General features: G+C 42.1%; 2 protein-coding genes across 2 annotated transcripts; one reads left to right on the plus strand and one right to left on the minus strand.

The window, feature by feature from the left end:
- Positions 1 to 982: 982 nt before the first annotated feature.
- LOC308135708 (uncharacterized protein) lies at positions 983 to 7,827 on the minus strand. The gene is made up of 20 exons (XM_080503801.1): positions 7,735 to 7,827; positions 7,365 to 7,422; positions 6,776 to 6,844; positions 6,403 to 6,549; positions 6,199 to 6,315; positions 5,985 to 6,122; positions 5,422 to 5,545; positions 5,148 to 5,305; positions 4,891 to 5,017; positions 4,632 to 4,783; positions 4,384 to 4,513; positions 4,147 to 4,277; positions 3,932 to 4,058; positions 3,659 to 3,849; positions 2,821 to 2,892; positions 2,293 to 2,331; positions 2,054 to 2,177; positions 1,796 to 1,953; positions 1,671 to 1,715; positions 983 to 1,271 (listed from the first exon to the last, which is right to left on the minus strand). Exons 1-20 carry the CDS (start codon positions 7,735 to 7,737, stop codon positions 1,210 to 1,212), a joined length of 2,172 nt encoding a protein of 723 aa, XP_080359927.1. The 5' UTR covers positions 7,738 to 7,827; the 3' UTR covers positions 983 to 1,209.
- A 17-nt stretch (positions 7,828 to 7,844) lies between these two features.
- Positions 7,845 to 18,021, plus strand: gk5 (glycerol kinase 5). Its single transcript, XM_080503803.1, has 17 exons — positions 7,845 to 7,942; positions 8,250 to 8,502; positions 8,639 to 8,732; positions 10,229 to 10,304; positions 10,423 to 10,516; positions 10,610 to 10,741; positions 11,165 to 11,240; positions 11,475 to 11,536; positions 11,642 to 11,715; positions 12,191 to 12,251; positions 12,613 to 12,739; positions 12,819 to 12,923; positions 13,470 to 13,564; positions 14,288 to 14,391; positions 14,725 to 14,784; positions 15,111 to 15,244; positions 15,944 to 18,021. The coding sequence occupies exons 2-17, from the start codon at positions 8,377 to 8,379 to the stop codon at positions 16,114 to 16,116; spliced, it is 1,593 nt and encodes a 530-aa protein (XP_080359929.1). The 5' UTR covers positions 7,845 to 7,942; positions 8,250 to 8,376; the 3' UTR covers positions 16,117 to 18,021.
- Positions 18,022 to 19,161: the final 1,140 nt, after the last annotated feature.

A 19,161-nucleotide genomic window follows, 5' to 3' on the forward strand; every position in this document is an offset into this window, starting at 1 on the left:
CACACACACACACACACACACACACACACACACTATTAGTGCAAATCATGCACAGCAGCCTTGTCCAGAGGTCTGCAGCCCGTGGCTCTTTGGCTTTAACCAAGTCTAAAACACTAAAATGAGCTAAATCCACTTTAAAAAATAAAAACTCAAATGCCAAGAATTAAACTTAAAAGCTTTAAAATGACGGGGGGAAACATGAAAAACTGTTTAAAAAGAGTCATAATGGTGTGACTGAAATTTCATGAATGTGACAAGACATTTTCTGTACCAAAACAAAATATACTTTATAAGCTGTCACCCTTATTTTGAAGGTCAACCATGTTTAGTGGCCCCAGATAAAATAGGTTTGGTAGAAAATTACAACCATGGCTCATTTGGTGATAAAGGCTGGTCAGAGGCATGCCGAGGGATGGTACTGCCATCGTTTTACGGTGGTTTACAAATACTGATACGCTTTTCCACATCTTGTCACAGTACAGCCTTTACTCCGATACCCCGAAATAAAATCCAGTGCAACACACAATCTCCTGGGAAACATGGTGGTGGCAGCATGATGGTGTGGGGATGCTTTGCTTCGGGAGGATCAGCGAGGCTGGCGAGACAGATTGAGACTGGGACAGACGTTCACCTTCCTGCAGGACGACGACTCAAAACATACAGCCAGAGCTACTATGGGATGGTTTAGATCAAAACGCATCTGCGTGTTAGAAGGAACAAGTAAAAATCCAGACGTTCATCCAAATGAACATCTCTGGCCGGACTTGAAAATGGCTGTTCAGACGATGGTTTGTGGTTGTAATGTGACAAAATGTGGAGAATGACAATGTGTATGGACACTTTTGTGAGCCAGTGTCACTCACAGACGCATGACAAGTATTCCTGGGTTAACGTGATCACGTAGTACGTTGGAACAAAACACTAGAAGACAGCTGGTTTGAGGTCAACAAAATATTTATCTTTGTGTTTGAAAAATGTGTCTTTTCACAACAGTGTCTTCAGTTTTTGACAAAACTGAAAGTGGAAACAAATAATTTGTACATTTGCTAAACGAGAAGTGGAGGTGCACAATCCACTCAAATTAAAAGTTACATGACTTATGACACTGTTGAAATATTATTATAGTATTAGTTCCAACCCAAATACTTCAACAATTAAACAGCATGAGCAGATATATGGTTTGTATACAGTTATACACACATTGTCCAATTAGTTGTTGGTTTCCACTTCTTCAGCTGCAACTTGAGACGAGTCATCTGCTTTGCCTTTTCCTAAAAGAAACAAATGATTTACTTCATTGGGCAGCAATTCTGTGTGGAGTTTTCATGTTCGCTGGGAGGATTCTTAAGTCCAAGAACATGCATTTAACATGAACGGTGACCTGAAACTGTGTTTGAGTGTTGAATGTGAGCAGGATGAAGTGGCAGAGAAAAAGGATGTTTTTTTTTATTTTTTATTATTTAGATGCTTTTCTAAAGTGAAGATGGAAAAGACAAAAAAACATCAGCTCCTCCTAACGTAGCAGACGACTGACGGGAGGAAAACAATCAGTTGTTGAAAAGGCTGTAATGCAATATTTATCCGAGTGCCTCTTTGTGATCAGATCACACAACTATTTCCACTTTATTCACAATTCAGTTGTTCTTAACCTCCCAGTGTTCCAGCGTTACCTCTTTTTCTGGCTTTCCCACGTTTCCTTCCGTTCACCTTGGAACCTGCAGAGTGACCAGAAGAGAGTTAACCCACAGCAGCTACTTTGGAGTTATTCAGGAACTCTTATTAAACAGACCCATACTTTTCTTTTCCGCTGGCGGAGTTTTCACCTTCGCCTTCTCCAAACTTTTGATATTTGCCTTGGCGATCCTCATTGGCTTGTCGAGAACCACTTTTCCATTTAACGTCAGGGCTTTCGTCAGGTCCATATTGGAGGCAAATTCTACATAAGCGTGTTTTCTGTAAGAGCAGAAAGTAACTCTTTAGTGGTGGTACGCGACGGCAGCGCTCACACATCCATGAGTTGATTGGAACTGAGCCAATAAGAACAGACACTTACTTGGAGCGGTCTAATCGGATATCTTGAAAGAGGAGAGACTGGTTCATTAGGAAAGTTGCTAGGGAGTTTTTGATCTCTTCAAATTCTTTCGAGTTGTTGAGGTTGCCAACGAAGAGAGATAAATCTGTTTGAAAAACCACAGAAGATAAATGAATGAAGACGACAGCGGATATTTCACCGGGCGGATTCATTCAGCAGCCTGATGTAAGACGAGTCCACATCATTATTGACCACGTCACCTGTCTTTAATGGGGAGGCTCCTCTCGGTTCTCCCTTCACTGCAAGAGACAGAAAACGTTTCATGTTCAGGGTCTCCTGGCGTTGATGCACGTGGAGCTGCAGCTCGACGTCGACGTTCCCCGCAGTCAAACCAGTGAGTTGCAGCTGCAGTGTGCAGGTTGATATTGAAAAACCTAGAATTTGTGTCTCCCATTTCAGAAAATCTAATTATTGTCTTTATAAAGCAAGATTTAGTAGGCAACCCTTTTTCTGAATGTTTCGCCTTTATATTACAGCAGTTTGAGTTTTTCCAAATTATGTTATTATATAGTAAAAAAAAACTTCGTATCATTATACTTGTGATGTTTATACTTTTTCAAAAACGGCAATAATCTCACTTTTATTTCGGAATTTTTCCAAGCTAAATCAGGTGTGTACTGCCTGAAATAGAACGGAGACACTTTACGTTCCAACCCTGGCAACTTCTGGACTTTCAGTTTTCCTAAAATTATTCAACCAAATCCGTCTCTTGGAATACGAGTTCCTACCGTTCTTGGTGATTTTAGTTTTTTTGGGTGGTGGAGTCTGGAGTGCAGAGTCTGCTTTCCGTTTTCCAGTCACTGAAACAGAAAGAAAAATATGCAAGTTATTTGATATGATACAACTCGTTATCATATATTATTGTATTCTGTTGGGTTTTTTCAGTATCAAAAATAAATCATAATAATTAGTGCTGTGAAAATGAACATGTTAATTTAATTGATTTGAAATGTTTGACTCCTTAAAAAAATTTTTTACGTAAATAACAGTTTTGTTATCTTTTTGTTTTTACTTTACTTTGTAAAGCTAAATTTAAGTAATTGTGCAGCATAACAGCAGGTTGCCATGTTGGCTGACCAGGAGCCACCAAACTGCTAAAGCTGGAAGAAAGTCTTAGGAGGTAAAATATTAACTTCTCCTTTCTTTTTCCCTGGCTTCTCTCACGTGCATTACAGTATATTATTGCCACTTTGTTCATGTAACAAGTTTACGACTTTGTTTGTAGAAATATTCAGATCCTCAAAGTGGTGGACTTGCACTCTAACAAAACCCAGACTTGTGTTCGATGTTAATTAATGTTTTTATTATTTTGCTCATCTTGGAGAGAAGCAGCATTCACGAAAAGCTAAAAATAGTCTTTGAATTTGAATATAGTCTGTGTGTTGAGTCGACATTAATCTATAATATGTATAAGCACCATTATCAGAGTTGTCAATATGGGATTACATAACATCACAACCTACATCCTCTCATGTTATTGCTGCTTTAAATGTTCCTTTTATTTACATTTCAGTCCATATTGAGCTCTATAATGACATTCCTTTCCCAGCCAATGTTAACCTTTACCTTCTTCACAACATTTCTCTCCAGAGTTTCCTTTCCTCGCTCTCTGGCTCTCAGCCTGTCCAGCAGAACTCTTTTTTGTCTTCGCTTTTGCCAATGCCACAGTCACTTTGCTGCCGTCGATCTCGCAGTCCTCCATGGCTTCTTTGGCAGCTTTGCAAGTTTCTTCGCTCTCAAACTCAACAAAACCGAACCTGATGAGAACAAAACGGAGACCGGGTGTCATCAGAAAACAACCGTCTTAAAGGGGTGAAGTGAAAACCTTCTGCTCCCAACCTCTTTGAAAGCCCCGTCTCTCGTTCTGTGGTGACTCTTGCACCGACGGCTCCCTCGAACGCACTTTGCAGCGTCTCTGCAGTCGTCTTCTCGGCGAGGTTCATCACAATCAGGGTTTTTGTCAGCACTAAGCAGCGACATTGAAACAAATCATTGAACATAAAAACATTTAGAGGACACCTTCAATGCTGACTGAACTTATGTTGGGCTCATACCGGTTGGTTCCTCTGGCTTGGGCTTCACACAGAACTGCACTTTGACTTTGTTTCGGCAGACGCTAATGCTCTTTGACGACTTCAAGGCTTTCGCAGCTTCGTCCACTGCTGCAAACTCAACAAATGCAAACCTGTAGAGAATTAAAAGGATTTTTTTTTTTTTTTTTTTAAATATCCATGGCTTCATTTGCTGGGGAAAAAAAAAAAAGAGCGATCAATTGAGCAAGATGTACTTACATTCCTGGTCTGAGTCTGTTCTGACGTATCCGGACACTAACGGCCCCCGGAAACGCTTTCTTCAGGTGTTTTTCTTTCACCTTCTCAGTCAAATTGCTCACAAGTAAAGTGTTAGTCGACGTGGCTCCAGCTGTAAATATTGAAATTAAAAAAAAAAATGTATTACTTTTTTTTTTTAAACAGAACTCTTGGGTTACTTTTCAGTTTCCAATAAGAAACGAAAGAAAACCATCACCGAACTGATTCACCTTTGGCATCAACCTTCTCTTTAGAGCCTTTCGGCATCTTTGATTCTCCCACAGTGTCCACGATCAGCAGCCGGCCGTTGATCTTCACTCCTTGTTTCCTCTCCAGGACTTTCTTAGCAACAGATTTATTTTCAAATTCCAGGAAAGCAATTCTGTCAAATAGAAGAAAATTGACTTTACTCCACATTCAAAAGGCCCGTTACATATACAGTAAATAAGACGCGTTTTGTTTTGACGCCGGGTTGTTGGAAGTTCTCACCCCTGACTCGGACTTTCTGCTCCACCAGGGAAACGGACGTCGACGGCCTTGGGGAAAAGTTTCAGGATTCTCTTTTTTGTTGCGTTGTACGGGACGTTTTTCAGAAACAAACATCTGCCATCTCTGGCTGCAAAAGTCACAGAAACCCATTACCTTTTTGTTGTACGATAACACTTTTCCAATTTGTGAGAACAAAATAATTGTAAACTGCATTAAGTAAAATCTAAACTCTCAATTATCAAGCAATCCTATTTTACCGTTTTTGCCCACAGCAGGAACCTTCGCCTTCACTTTGGCTGCACTTTTGCCTGCCGCTTTGGCGATCTTCATCGGCCTGTCAAGAATCACTGCTCCATCTAACGCCAGAGCTTTAGTCAGGTCCATTTCTGAGGCAAAATCTACAAAAGCAAATTTTCTACAACAGCAGAAAAAAGAAAAAAAAAAATCACTCTTTAGTTGTTTTGCGCAGCAACAGCATGACTTCCAAACGCCATAGATAAAGTCAGAGAACTGAACCGGATAAACACTCACTTGTACCGGTTTAACTGGACGTCCTGAAACACAAGGCTTTGGCTCATCAGGTAATTTTCGAGTGAGCTTTTGACTTCTTCAGATGTTTTGGAGTTGTTCAGGTTGCCGATGAAGACACGAAAACCTTAAACAGCAAACACATAACGATTGAAAACAACACGACAAGACAGAGTATTTACCTGTGTATTATAGTAGAAATTCCTACCATCATTGATACTTTGGCTGTTTTTGATGTAGTATCGACATCTTCAAATTAAAATTGTTTTTATGTATTCCAGATAAGTAGTTTATAGTTTCAATAAAAACAAATACAGTAACAATAACGAAAGAGACACTGGAAAAATATTGAGAAAGACAATCCAGTTCAAACCAGAAAAGTAAGACTTAATATCTTCCCTTTCCAGACGTATGTGATCGACTTTGGCAGTTTGATGTCAGACACCCTTCCTGAAGCAACATGAGCCTCTGGGGACCGTCTTTGGAATTTGATCCGGCAAACATCTCGCTTTCAACATGTTTTCTTCAATAACCTTCGGAGTATTTACTCTTTCACACATGCTTACCTGCCGTCTCCGTGGGAGTCATCTGGTCACTTTCCTTTTCAGTATCTTTACTCTTTTTTTGCTTGTTTTTACTTTGGCGGGTTACAGTCACTCTGGGAGCACTTTGATTGCCGTCAACAACAACATCCACCTGAGATCCTAAAAGGGAAAAGTCATTATGGGCACCATTCGGGATTATACTGATGCACATAGGAAATTGTTATTTTTGTATTACCTTGTTTAGCTCCACGCTCCGCCGCCTCTTGCTGCACTTCTGTTTCTTCAGGATGAGTGAGAGCTTCTTCTGTCGACTCATCTGCCGTACCTGAAGAGGTGGTCTCAGGCTGTTTGTCTGTATGTAATAAACAATATTCAAAGGTACCGTTTATGAGAAATACTGTGAACCACCATTTTATTTAACAAACGTGAACATCCATACCACTTTCCGCGGTCTCCGCTGCAGCCACCCCATCGCCGGAATGGATCTTCTCTTCTGTGTGAACGTCTGCTCCGTCAACACCGTTCTTCTCCCAGGACATTGTTACAGTTGGAGCATTTCCTTTTACTTCAACGTCCATCTGAAGATCTACAGACAAATGCTTACAGTAACTACATGGTTTTGGAGCTTCTGTTAAAGGTTAACTGGGGGGGGGGGGGGGGGGGGGGGGGGGGGTTGTTTGTTTGTTAATTGCTCATAGGTGTGAGTGTGTGTCTGTCTGGTGATGGACTGGCAAACTGTTCAGCTGTAAACGACTCATTTGGATGATGTGGTACAGAAGATGGGTGGAGAATATAGTATGTGTTTTCTGCACCTTGTTCATTTTGGTCCTTTTCCGTCACTCCTGTTTCTTCACTTGAGGAGACAGTCTCAGCCTGATCATCTGAAACAAGAATTGGTTCAATTAAAGTGCCAGGATGAGCCTTTAATGTGATCACACATTACTAGACAATGCACCAAAGAGCACAACCAACATCAGCAGGTTATGCTGCAAGTTAAACCGGTTGATTGCGAATCTGAGGACAAATAAAGATGCTGAATCAGTTAGATGAACTTTAGAGTAAAAGAAATATTGCATATGGAGCTGTTAGTTTACCTTTACTTATCTCAGCCATTGCTAATAAATGATCCTTCATTTCCAGTGTACTTACAGATCATCTTTGATAGTCCTTACTCGTGTCTTTCAATAAACTTACCGATCAGTTTACTTACTCACAAATACTTCAAATTGATCAATTCTGAGGTAGATAAGAGATGAAATATAACAGCCCACATGGAAATAACAGACATTATGTTTCATCATGTGTAAAGCGCTTAACTGATTCAGTGTCGTTACTATAATAATGGGAGTGACAGAGCCCTGTTCATTCTAAATAACCAGCTGTTAAGAGGAAAACACTTGCCAGGGTTTACGTCGGGCTCCTCGGTCACTTTAATTTGCCTTTTTCTCAATCTTGGAGCCTGGAAGGAAAACAGTGAGAAAATATGACAAGAGCCTGCTTATCAATAAAAATTAAGCTTGCCTTGGTCCTGCGAGGAAAATATAAGCCAAACCCTGGACACCATGTGCAATAACGTTCATAATAAGGTAAAGCCGACATGTTTTAGGACCTTTGAGCAGAAGTAAACGCTCAGCAGCTAACAAACAGTTAGCTTAATGGTTTTACAGTAAGTACGAACAAATGAAGAAAATCCTCAGACAAAACTCTTGAAACGCGTGTCACCCGGACTGATAAAGATGTCGTTTAAAGTTGTTGTCGCGTCTGTATTTACCATGTTTAGGGTGAAACAATCTCCGGATAAAACGTGTTTTCAGGCAACCACACGCACATGCCACTGGGTCGGTACTGCCCATGCGCGTCTTGGACTACGGAAGCCCATGGGGAGCAAAAAGCTTCAGGTGTGTATTATGTGATTCGAAGACGTCAGCTTTCCACTCACTTCTCAGATCTTCCGTGTAATTCCATGGACGCACATCGGGGTAATTACTAACTTACATTTCACTGTGTTTTACACAAAACGTTTTTGGGTGTATACATTTCGACCACGAATTAATCGTACAGGTTGTTGTTTTTTTTACAGCTAGCTTTGTAGCCAATTACAATTAGCTCAACTTAACTCTTGAGTTGGTCACATTTTGTTTGAGCCGCCTTATTTCAGCTCTTCAAATATCGAAAGTAAAATAAAAGAAAAAAGAAAAAAAGAAATAAACACTCTGTATCCGTTCTCCAAGACGTGCTGAGCTTCGTTACATTGACCTGGTATCTTATAACGTGTTAAACCCACAGGGTGAAGTGCAACTGGACGATCCAAAGGTCCAACGTCCACACACGCAGGCGGTAAACAAGCCCAACATGAGCTGACCACTGCCTGTCTGGGGCTGATGTTAGGTTCAAGAACACCGATACCGCCACGATGGGGAGCCAGCGCAATGGTTACAACCGAGAAAGCTTCATTCTGTCAGTGGACGTCGGGACGTCGTCGATCAGAGGTCACGTCTACGACAAGGAGGCGAAAGTCCGAGGATCGTGCACGTGCAAGGTACTGGTGTCCCTCGGGTTTGGTTCAGTGAACACGTCAGTGCCGGTCCAACACTCAGTGGGGGGGGGGGGGGGGGGGTGTCTGTTTGTTTGTTTGTTTGATGTATGGAACGACTTGTATTGATGCTTGTCCTCAGATCTTCCCGTTGTATCCAGAGGTAGGACATGTGGAGATTGACCCAGACGCACTGTGGAGAGGTTTTGTCTCTGTGGTCAAGGGAGCAGTGCAAGGTACATCCTGCCTTCTCACGCCACACTGTTCCCTCTATGCATTTCACTGTGCTTTTACTATTCTATACAATGTGTGTTCGAAACCTATAGCGGGGACAGTGTTCACCCCAATGCAGGTGATCTGAGTGACTTCATGGTTTTGTTTTCAGCAAAGAATAAACAATGAGCGGCCTGTTCTTAAGCTGTACTCCACTTACAATAGTGATCATTTCTATCCAGCGGCTTTCCAATAAGTCACTTCCTTAAGTGGCACTTCACGCTCATATTTTATTTATTGTTTTAAAAGTATAAATGCAGCTGCGAGTTCAGTTCGAAGGCGTATCTCATGCAGGCGGTGCTTTACGCACAGTAATACTGTTTGGATGTTGTTTTGTTGAAGTGGTCAGCAGCACTGTGAGGAAAGCCCTGGTTTGAGTTTGGTTTTGGGGGGGGGGGGGGGGTCTTTCTCTGAGGAGTGCTCATGTTCTTCTCATTGGGTTTTCCAGTTAATTCCGACTTAAAACATGCATCAGAGGATAATCGATTACTGTTAAAAAAATAAATAAATGTAGCGTACTTGTGAGTGTGTGTATTTGTCACTCTGATTGTGTTTGTCCTGTGATGGGCTGGCCGCTCTTCCAGGGGGGGAAGCAGCATAGATGACGGATGACTGGTTACATGTATTGTTCACGGTACATTAGACACTATTTATGTTTCTAGTATTAAAAAAAAAAAAAAAAAAACCACGAAATACAAAACTGTTTTCTTTGATTCACCCATTTTTTTGTCATGATTCTTTTTTTTTTATAAAGGTATATCCTGCTGTTAATCAAAGTACAGTTATCAGTTCTTAATTTGTCAAAACAAATTATAAAACATTTTATTTTTACAGCGCAATTATTTATTTTAATAAATTGTTTCATCCTAATTGATACTCATCTGATGGCACACGAGCCACAAACTGATTAATGTGCAACAATTACATTATTATTTTGTATTAATCATACTATTACATTTATGTACTATTGCATTATTATAGAAATCATAACATTGTGATTTACTTGTGTAAACAATTATCAGCAGTTTTCTGTATTATCTCCCTTTTACTCCACTTTTTTATGACATCATAAATCATTTGTAAATGTTTAAAATTTGTTCAAATACCTCTTTAATCTTTAGACAGATTACATGTATGAGGGACAATGTCGGTGTTAATTTACAAAAATGAACGTGAACTAACCAGGCACAGACACCAGCAGTCGTGTATTGCATTGCCATTATATACCATCATAATGCACGGTTTCTTCTTTTTACCTGCAATTGACAAAGTAATTATCTCGTTCCAAAACAAAGTAAAACCAACAATTCTATACTTCTGATCATAAATTATAATTGGATTGCCTGAAACTGTTAAAGTCACAAGAGTTTGATTGGAATTCGTCACGTTTAACAATGTAATTCTAATTCCTCTCCGTCTTTCAACTATAATTTATGTCGACAATGATCTTGTATCGTAGATGCCGGAGTACAGATGCGGCAGATTGAAGCCCTCGGCATCTCCACCCAACGCAGCACCTTCACAACGTGGGACAGGTAGACGATAACCATTCATCTTTCTTCCTCTGATCTGAAAACTACTGCATTATTAAACAAAACCATGTTGTATTGTTGTTGAGAGGGTTTTTTGTTGTTGTTTTTTTGTCTCTGGTAGGAGAACTGGAGTTCCTTTTCATAATTTCATCACCTGGCAGGACCAGAGGGCTGCAGACTTGGTGAAATCCTGGAACAGATCCTGCACCATGAAGGTCAGGCTGCACTCTTTCATACTGTTTGGTTTGGGTTTTTTTTAATTCATGAGACTTTGTGTATGTTGATGTTGTGTTTTATGTGCATCTCAGGCAATTCACGGCGCGATGAAGGCTGCCTACTTCCTGACGCGGCAGAAGCGATCCCTCGCCGCAAGCCTCATCATCTTCTCCACCCAACACGTGACGTTCCGCCTCGCCTGGGCCCTGGCACACTACAAGCAGGTGTGTGGATGGGAACCCCATCCTGACGGCGGCCATGATGGAATTTGACCTGCTTGATAAACAGACAGGACGGCGTTTGGCGTGTTTAACGCCGCCGGCGCCGCTACATGAGTGACGTCGGCGCCGAGAACAACCAAGGCAGAATTTATGCAGTTTACTTTTACAGTTTCATGTTCCACAAATTATCGTCACCACCTCCTCATTTACCGTCCCACCTTGATGAAGTGGTAAAAACAAGTGTTTAAATTTCCAGGTGATTTTGAGACATTTACATTTGAGACTAAATATTGCAAATTGTGTCACCTTCACTTTTTAATCCTAAACAGAATCATTCGTTTGACGAGTCTTTAATCGTGTCGTATTGATACTTGATTCCAGCAGGAAGAGGCTGGTTCATGTTTCTGCTTTTTTTTTTTTTCCTAGGTTCGTGAAGCCATAGATGAGAGGAACTGCTGCTTTGGAACAATTGACACCTGGCTGCTGTTTAAGCTAACAAAAGGTGCGTTTAGGTTTCGCCCTTCCTCTGTGCAGTAATGTGTGCTTTGTTGCATGAGTTGCATTTCATATAGCGTGTCACAGGATTTTAAGACAGAAACTTCTTCGTCTGTCCGATCCTATTGCGCCATCTGAGAAGTTTTCAAAGTGGGAGGGCCGGCTGGAAAAAAGTCTCAACTGCTTTTTTTTTTGGTTGTTTTGTTTTTTTAACCAATCATTTGTCTTATAATTGTTGCAGGACAAGTCCACGCCACAGATTACTCCAATGCCAGTTCAACTGGAATATTCGACTCCTATCAGGTGTGGTGTATATTATTGTTTGTCTATTCCTCCTTGTTTTGGTTTCAGTTTTGTTGCATCTGTCTTGTGTTTTTTCACGTCCCTGTAATGGTGACTGTGTCACAGATGTGTTGGAGTGGCTTTCTCTGCTCCCTGGTGTCTCTGCCGCTCTCCATTTTCCCCGAAGTAGAAAACACGGGGTGAGTCAAGTGTTTCCCACAAATTACAACACATTATGAATCATGTCTGTCCTCGTAGATTTTTGCCTAAAATGTCATGGATGTGTTGCGATTAGTCTTATTGCTGTTACTAGAGAAAGTCCTTTCTTTGCTCACATGAGCTCATATGCACAGACGAATATTGGGTTTTCGAAAGTATGCATGTTTTTATCCTTATTGAAGCTATTACAAGATTTCCATTCTATAGAAACCACCTATGAATCATATTAATAATGACAATAAGGTATTGGAACATAGTTTTATTAGACGACAAAGAAAAGCTTTTCTGACTTTTTACAGCCGCTCACTTAAGATGACGGCCTCCTGACAGTAAACCTCTCGTGCACTCAGAGTTTGTAATCAAGATCCAGGGATGGTGTCAGTATGGATATACGGTAGACCACTAAGTAAGAGTGTTTTATGATGCTTCTGTGGTTTCTCCCTCGCGCCATAACAGCCATGACTTTGGCTCCACGGACCCATCCATCTTTGGCATGCCGATTCCCATCAGATGTGTGGTGAGTTATCGGGGTGGAGGTCTGACTCAATCCGTTATCTGTGTGGTTGAAATAAATTAACCATTCATTTCAACCCTTTGACTTGTCGACGCCAGCGTGTCAGAGCCATTATGTTGTAAAAAAAAAAAGAGAGATTTTAGTTGGTTATTGAGTTAATGAACAATAGGTAATGTGTTTGTTTGTTTTTTTAATTATCATTAGAATTTGCACTCTCCTCTTTGCTGTAAATGCCTTTAATTAAAAATGACATACTTTCACAAGCTGACACAACTTGTGACTGTTCTATATTGAAAACACACTTTGTGCTACTTGAACATAGTGGATTATGAGAGATGAAGGAGCTCCTTTGTCTCTCCTGTAGATGGCAGACCAGCAGGCGGCCATGTTTGGAGAGTGCTGCTTTAATGTGGGGGATGTAAAGATCACCATGGGAACAGGCACCTTCATGGACATAAACACGGGCAGCAAGCCGCACACGTCCGTGGCGGGTGAGCGACGCACGCCGCCGTCCGCACGCGCGTCCACATCGTGTCCAGTACAGACTCGTCACGCTCTCCCTCACGGCAGGTCTGTACCCCGTGGTGGGCTGGAAGATCGGCTCCGAGGTCGTTTACCTGGCGGAGGGCAACGCAGCCGACACGGGCACCGCCATTAAATGGGCGCAGGAGTTGGGTGAGTGGCGGCATGCGTGAGACCGTTGTTCTTAATTGGTTTCGTTAGCCTTGTAATAACACTGGTGAAACATTATGACTTTGAGAGTTTTGGGAAGAACTCACTTTTTTTTTGTGCCTCATTGCTGTGTTGTTTCAAATATTTCCTCAATTCGAAGAATACATATTGGATCCCCTGCAATCTTCTTTCAAATAAAATAGACATTTCTCCAGTTTTGATCACGTGTATATTGGATTGTTGCTCTTGTGACTCCTGAATCTATGCCAACTATATTATTTTTGTATTTCTGACTTTAACCTCTCATCTCTTCCCGTAAATCCACGTCAAATCTCCGGTGACTCACCCTGCACCGTAGGGAGTTCACCAAGTACAGCGGCTTCAGAGAAAAAGCTTAAACTGAAACACATTGAGGATTTCAGTCAAATCTGGAAGACACCCGCTGTCGTTTAAAGCATTTTTCCCCAAGAACGTGACACAATTGGTCAGGTCTGTAAACTGACTGACTGCTTCAGAGGTTGCATGTGATGCTTTCCTGTGTTGTTGTAGAACTTTTCTCTGACGTCCAGGACACCTCGGCCATGGCTTACAGTGTGGCCGACTCAGGCGGCGTGTGTTTCGTCCCTTCCTTCAGTGGCTTGCAGGTCAATACAGTTCGGTTTTATTTCTATGCAAAGTTGGTCAAACTTTCACCCAGAATGCAACAATGTGTATTTTCTATAGTCGGTACAAGCATGTAATTCTATCTGTTTAATTTTTTTTTATTTTGTCTCTTCGTAACATTGTTGTCTCTTTTTTTTTTCTGCCCTCCATTGTGAACTGGCCTTTGTAAGTGTTTGCCTTGAATGCTTCTAATTTTATGTATGAAGATAATGTTTTCTTCTGGTTGTTTTATGATCGACTCAGTACAACACCTGCATGCAGTCGTGTACAGTAATTGCACCCTTGATGACCACATAACTTAAAATTGGCTCTATGATGCTTCAATTCACAGTTTTTCATGTTTCACATTGTGATCTTTAATTTAAAGTCGATTCAAATGAGTCACAGTAAAAAAAATTACCAGTAGCGATAACGTTTTTGTCCTTTGCCGCCTCTCAGTACTTCCTTGATCTGAAACGAGTGATTTTAGCCTCTGTTCAATTGGCCTCCTTCCCAAAGGCCTGTAATTTGACACCAGCCTCGCTGTATTGCTGGGTGCATAAGTCATTTCTTCTCAAAGGATGAAACATGAACATGTTATATGTGTCCTCATTTCAAAAAAACAAACAGATCCTCATAGTATTTAGATTTTCTTGCTTCAGGACCATGAGGTTGATTTAAATTCTGTAAACATTTGACATCTTTTTGTCAATGTTTTATTAAAGGCTCCTCTGAATGATCCCAAAGCTTGTGCTTCCCTCATGGGCCTGAAACCCTCCACCACTAAAAGCCATCTGGTCCGAGCCATCCTCGAGTCTCTCGCCTTCAGGTGAGTCTCTCTGAAAAAGAAGTTTCCATATGAATAGCCGTTTTCTCCATTTGTCCTCCTTTACTGTTAAATCCAACACAGGGTTGCTTGTAGCCAGTGCTGATTCCAGTTTGAACGCAGGGCAAATGCAGCTTGGTAGTCGCTCACACGCGCTCTCGTTCATAGCTACGGACAATTTAAACCCTCAAATGCGTGTTTCTGGACCGCGGGAAGAAACGAAACACCGTCCAATCCAACCACAAAAGGCTGCAAGGCCCTTGACTGATCTTCTCGTTTGTGCAACTCCCACTGTTTTCCCCTGTTCATGGTAATTGATATTCTCTTTTGCTCTAGAAATAAACAACTGTACGAGACGATGCTGCAGGAGACTCGTATTCCCATCACAAAGATCAGGTGCAGTTTCTCTCATCCACTTAGCTGGTCTCTGGGTGTCTTATTAACGTAATGTAAAAAGAAAATCTCTGGATAAGCATTTAACTTACATCTGACCAGGGGCAGCCGTCTTGGCTTACAGGGCAATATCTTATTGCCGAATTTGGATTCCATCCAGTTCGCGAGCCACAGCAGACTCCGTGTTGTGCACCCTACTTTGACTAATGCAGTTCAGTTTTTTTTGTTGTTTTTTTCTTTATAGGCAATGCATTGTGGGTCTATGTTTCTCTCATACTTCTACAAGTGAAGTGAGTTGAGACATAATTGAGTGCTCTCTTCCACCTCAGGGCGGACGGCGGTGTTTCCTCCAACGACTTCATCATGCAGCTGACTGCAGATCTGTTCAACAAAAAGGTAGCTCGGCCCCAGCACCACGAGATGTCGTGTCTGGGAGCTGCTTTTGTGGCCGGACTGGAAGTGGGTATGCAAACGCATCAGTCCTAACACACACACACACACACACAAATACAAATATTCCTTTCTGGCTTGGTAAAGTAAGTTACTCCATATTGTACTTTCTGTAAATGAACCGGTTTTGTGACCCTCGTGTGAGTGAAGCCAGGATTTCTTGAGGCACCCTCACTACAAATAGAATAAAGCAAAGACGGGAAGACAAGCAGCTCGGGCGAACAGTCAGACGCTTCAGCGTTTCACCTCGTGCTCACCCCCGTTCTCTAAAAATATTACAACATTAAAGCCGTGACAGAGTTTTATTTGAAAACTCTTGATCAAGAAAGTCCTATTTTTATTCTTGCTGACTCTGGCAGAAGAAGCAAAATGAACTGCTGCTATTTGTTATGTAACCTGTTTTTTTTTTCTCCAATTATTCATGTTGTGTAATTAGGCTGTTATACATTAGTCAGTGCTTCATCCAGTGGCACAGTAAAGCGAGAGCTGTTGTTTTATAACAGGTCAGAAACAGGTGGCGCTGAGGACTGATTTACATGGTGAATCATGTGTTTTCAGTCAATCAGTGGACAATTGCATAGCTAATTAGACCATTCTTAGGCCATTTTCAGTTGTTGGTCACTAGTGTGGGGTGCACGTTGTCAAATCATGCATTTGCTGGACTGTATATCATCAATAACATTTCCGTTCTGTCTTTGACTGTCATGTGCAGGTTTTTGGAGGAACCGTGAGGAACTGAAGAAGCTGCAGGGCACCGACAAAGTGTTCCTGCCCAGAGGCGCGGCGAAGGAAGACACTGTTTTGCCAGACCGAGAGTATGTCCATGTCCTCCAGAGCTGGGAGAGCGCGCTGATGCGCTCTATGAATTGGTACAACAAGCCATAGCAATTGGACGAACCCACGGTGGGGGGGGGGGGGGGACCTGGAGTTCAAACCGAGTGAGAAGATAAGCGCGTAGATAGTGACTATTAAAGTTAACAGTTTCAACAAATAACAAAAAAATTATCAGTGGCCAAGGATTTCAGAGAACTAGCATGTATGATTTTTTTTGTGTGACATTTCACCGTGAGGCTGCAGAATATTTACTCCACCCTCAAATTTAATGTAATAAGGAGAACCAACGGTGTCCCAGAATATACTTAGGGGAAAAAACACACAAAAAAACCCCTTTGTGGTCAATCTGCAGAGCTCAACCTACAACAGCGCAATCACAACAGTTCCTTGCACATTGATCCTCGTATCCAAACTTGAATTCTGGTCCACTTTCAGCTATAGTGCCTTTGTGTGCTTCCTAATCATCATCTAGAGCTATTTTATTCTATCTCTCAGAGACAGTTGTTTGTTTGTTTTTTTCCTCTCACATTAAAAATAGCCCATGGCGTGTATTGACATGCTGATCCAGTACAAATAATAGCGGTTGAAAGCAGGAAACCAACCCACATTAGCACAAAGTTAAGACGTCACCGTACACTGTTACAGCATGGAATTATTTTCCACATATAATTGCTACCTCTTTTTTTTTTTTTTTTCCTCCTCTATAGATAAGATGCGCATTCCATTTAGTCCACAAATAAGTCACTGTGGCTTCTTTATGTTTGGGTTATTTTAGGGGGTTTCCAGTAGGAATACTGTTTTACACTTTACCACATGGGGGCGCTGGTGGCTGGGTTTTTTTTTTTTTTTTTTTACACCTTTTTAATTCATGAGCTCACCATAGCAACCACATGGCAAATGTTAATCAAGAACTGCCAACTAAACTCATTAATATCAGATTCACACATGATCATCAGTGAGAAAATAAAGAGGGGATAGGAGGAGAAGAAAAGATACTTCTGTTAACCACAGCTGAAGACTCAGGAGCCTCCGCACCACATATGACCTGGTTACACAGCCTGCTTCCAAAGTTTCGTATTATTTCTGTAGCGGTTTTGTTTTTACAGTGCTATACTGTCAAAATCTTTATTTTTGAAACCCTGTCTGTTTACTGTCAAACTAATGCGAGGTATTCACCGTGAAATGATGTAATTTAACCGAGACTGGAACAACCTGTATGTTTTCTTCATGACTGAGGCGTCACCACTGGATTTTAGTTATTCAAATCAAATGTGCCATTTAAGAGCGAAAGGATCATCTGTGGCTGTGTGATGTTTCCATACATGCGTTCTCTCCACTGGCTATGAGGAAACATGGCAACAGTGGCTGTTCTGCTAACTTGCACAGATGTTATGTCATTACATGTTGCTCGTATGTGATTCAGGATGTAAATGTTCATTGAAAGGAGCAGAACTCCAAGTAAGGATGTGTCATCTCTGTTCCCGCGTGGTTGATCACATCCACAATGTCCTATGAAATTGTATTGATTCAAGTGTCGTGTGCAGCCTTATGAACACTGATGACGTTTGTTCGAGAAAACTAATGGTGTTGTGATTGAATGTGCCTGCATTAATGTGAGAGTTTGATCAAGAAATCCGGATTGTGGTCGGCATCGTTCAGAATTGTTTGTTCTTGCCCGCCATCTCGACACTTTACGACTGTTGCGAGTATGCTTACTAAACTTTGTTATGCAAAGTGACCACTATGTGCATTGATGACGATTTTTTTTTGACACTTGAAACCAGGGTCTAAATATGCGAGATCTCTTAAAGCACTTGTACTTCATTCAATTTTTGAATGGCACATGTCATCCCCAGCTGCTGGGAACCAACGTGATAAGACATTTTCATGCATCCGTGCGCGAAACTATCTTTGTCGTTTGTCAATGGGCAAGTATTAAAAACACGATGCATCTGTCGGAAGGCTGTGTGTGATTCAGTGCGTCTCGCAGACCCTGCGGCAGCTGTGCAGGTGTCGCAGGTCACGACGAGAGGGAGAAGATGCCGTCCACGGTGTTTACTTCCACATGGACGCCGGGGGGGGGGGAGACGCCGTCGCCTCGTGCCTGGGGGGGGATCGTCAGAAGGCACAGGCTGCTCGATTGGGTCTCAGGATTGAGTCCCATTGATGTTACCAACCTCTCTGTGAGGGTTGCTATGGTAGCTTGCGGATGGAGTGACTGAGAACAAATGGGGTGTGTATTCCCGCTCATGGTGCTGGTATGGTGAAGAGGGCGCTAATTGAGTGCACGAAAGGGGGTTTCTCCCAAACAATGGGAGGATTGTGTGTCTGCTTCAGTCAGACGGGGAGCAGAAGTGAGCGTTGTGTACATCACACAGATCCATACAGTCTATCCATCCATCCTCGCCGCAGAACCCCCCGCACCCACCCGGCTGCTTGTGGTGAGGATGTCAATCCAAGCCTTCTTTCTCAAACGTGGGCCAGTTGGGGGGTTTTTTTGTGTTTGTTTTCTCTTCATTCAGTTCAATTTTATTTCATTTTGCCAGCGTGTGCTGGGCTTGCAGTGGAATGCCTCCACAGAGAAAAATGTGCTGGAGAGTGTGTGTGTGTGTGTGTGTGTATGTGTATGTGTATGTGTGTGTGTGTGTGTGTGTGTGTGTGTGTGTGTGTGTGTGTGTGTGTGTGTGTGTGTGTGTGTGTGTGTGTGTGTGTGTGTGTGTGTGTGTGTGTGTGTGTGTGTGTGTGTGTGAGACAGACAGGACTAGCCCATGAATCAGTGCTGGCGGCTCTCACACTAATCAGTGAAGTGTGTGTGTGTGTGTGTGTGTGTGTGTGTGTGTGTGTGTGTGTGTGTGTGTGTGTGTGTGTGTGTGTGTGTGTGTGTGTGTGTGTGTGTGTGTGTGTGTGTGTGTGTGTGTGTGTGTGTGTGTGTGTGTGTGTGTGTGTGTGTGTGTGTGTGTGTGTGTGTGTGTGTGTGTGTGTGCGCGCGCGCGCGCGCGCGCTAGTATTGTGCCTGGTGCTGCATTGTATGAGTTGTGATGGACCCTGCCTTGCAACAAATTCAAACTGACAGCAGGAACTGGATGCAGAGCGACC

The sequence above is a fragment of the Blennius ocellaris genome, assembly GCF_963422515.1.
Source record: "Blennius ocellaris genome assembly, chromosome: 10".
NCBI classification, from domain to species: Eukaryota; Metazoa; Chordata; class Actinopteri; order Blenniiformes; family Blenniidae; genus Blennius; species Blennius ocellaris.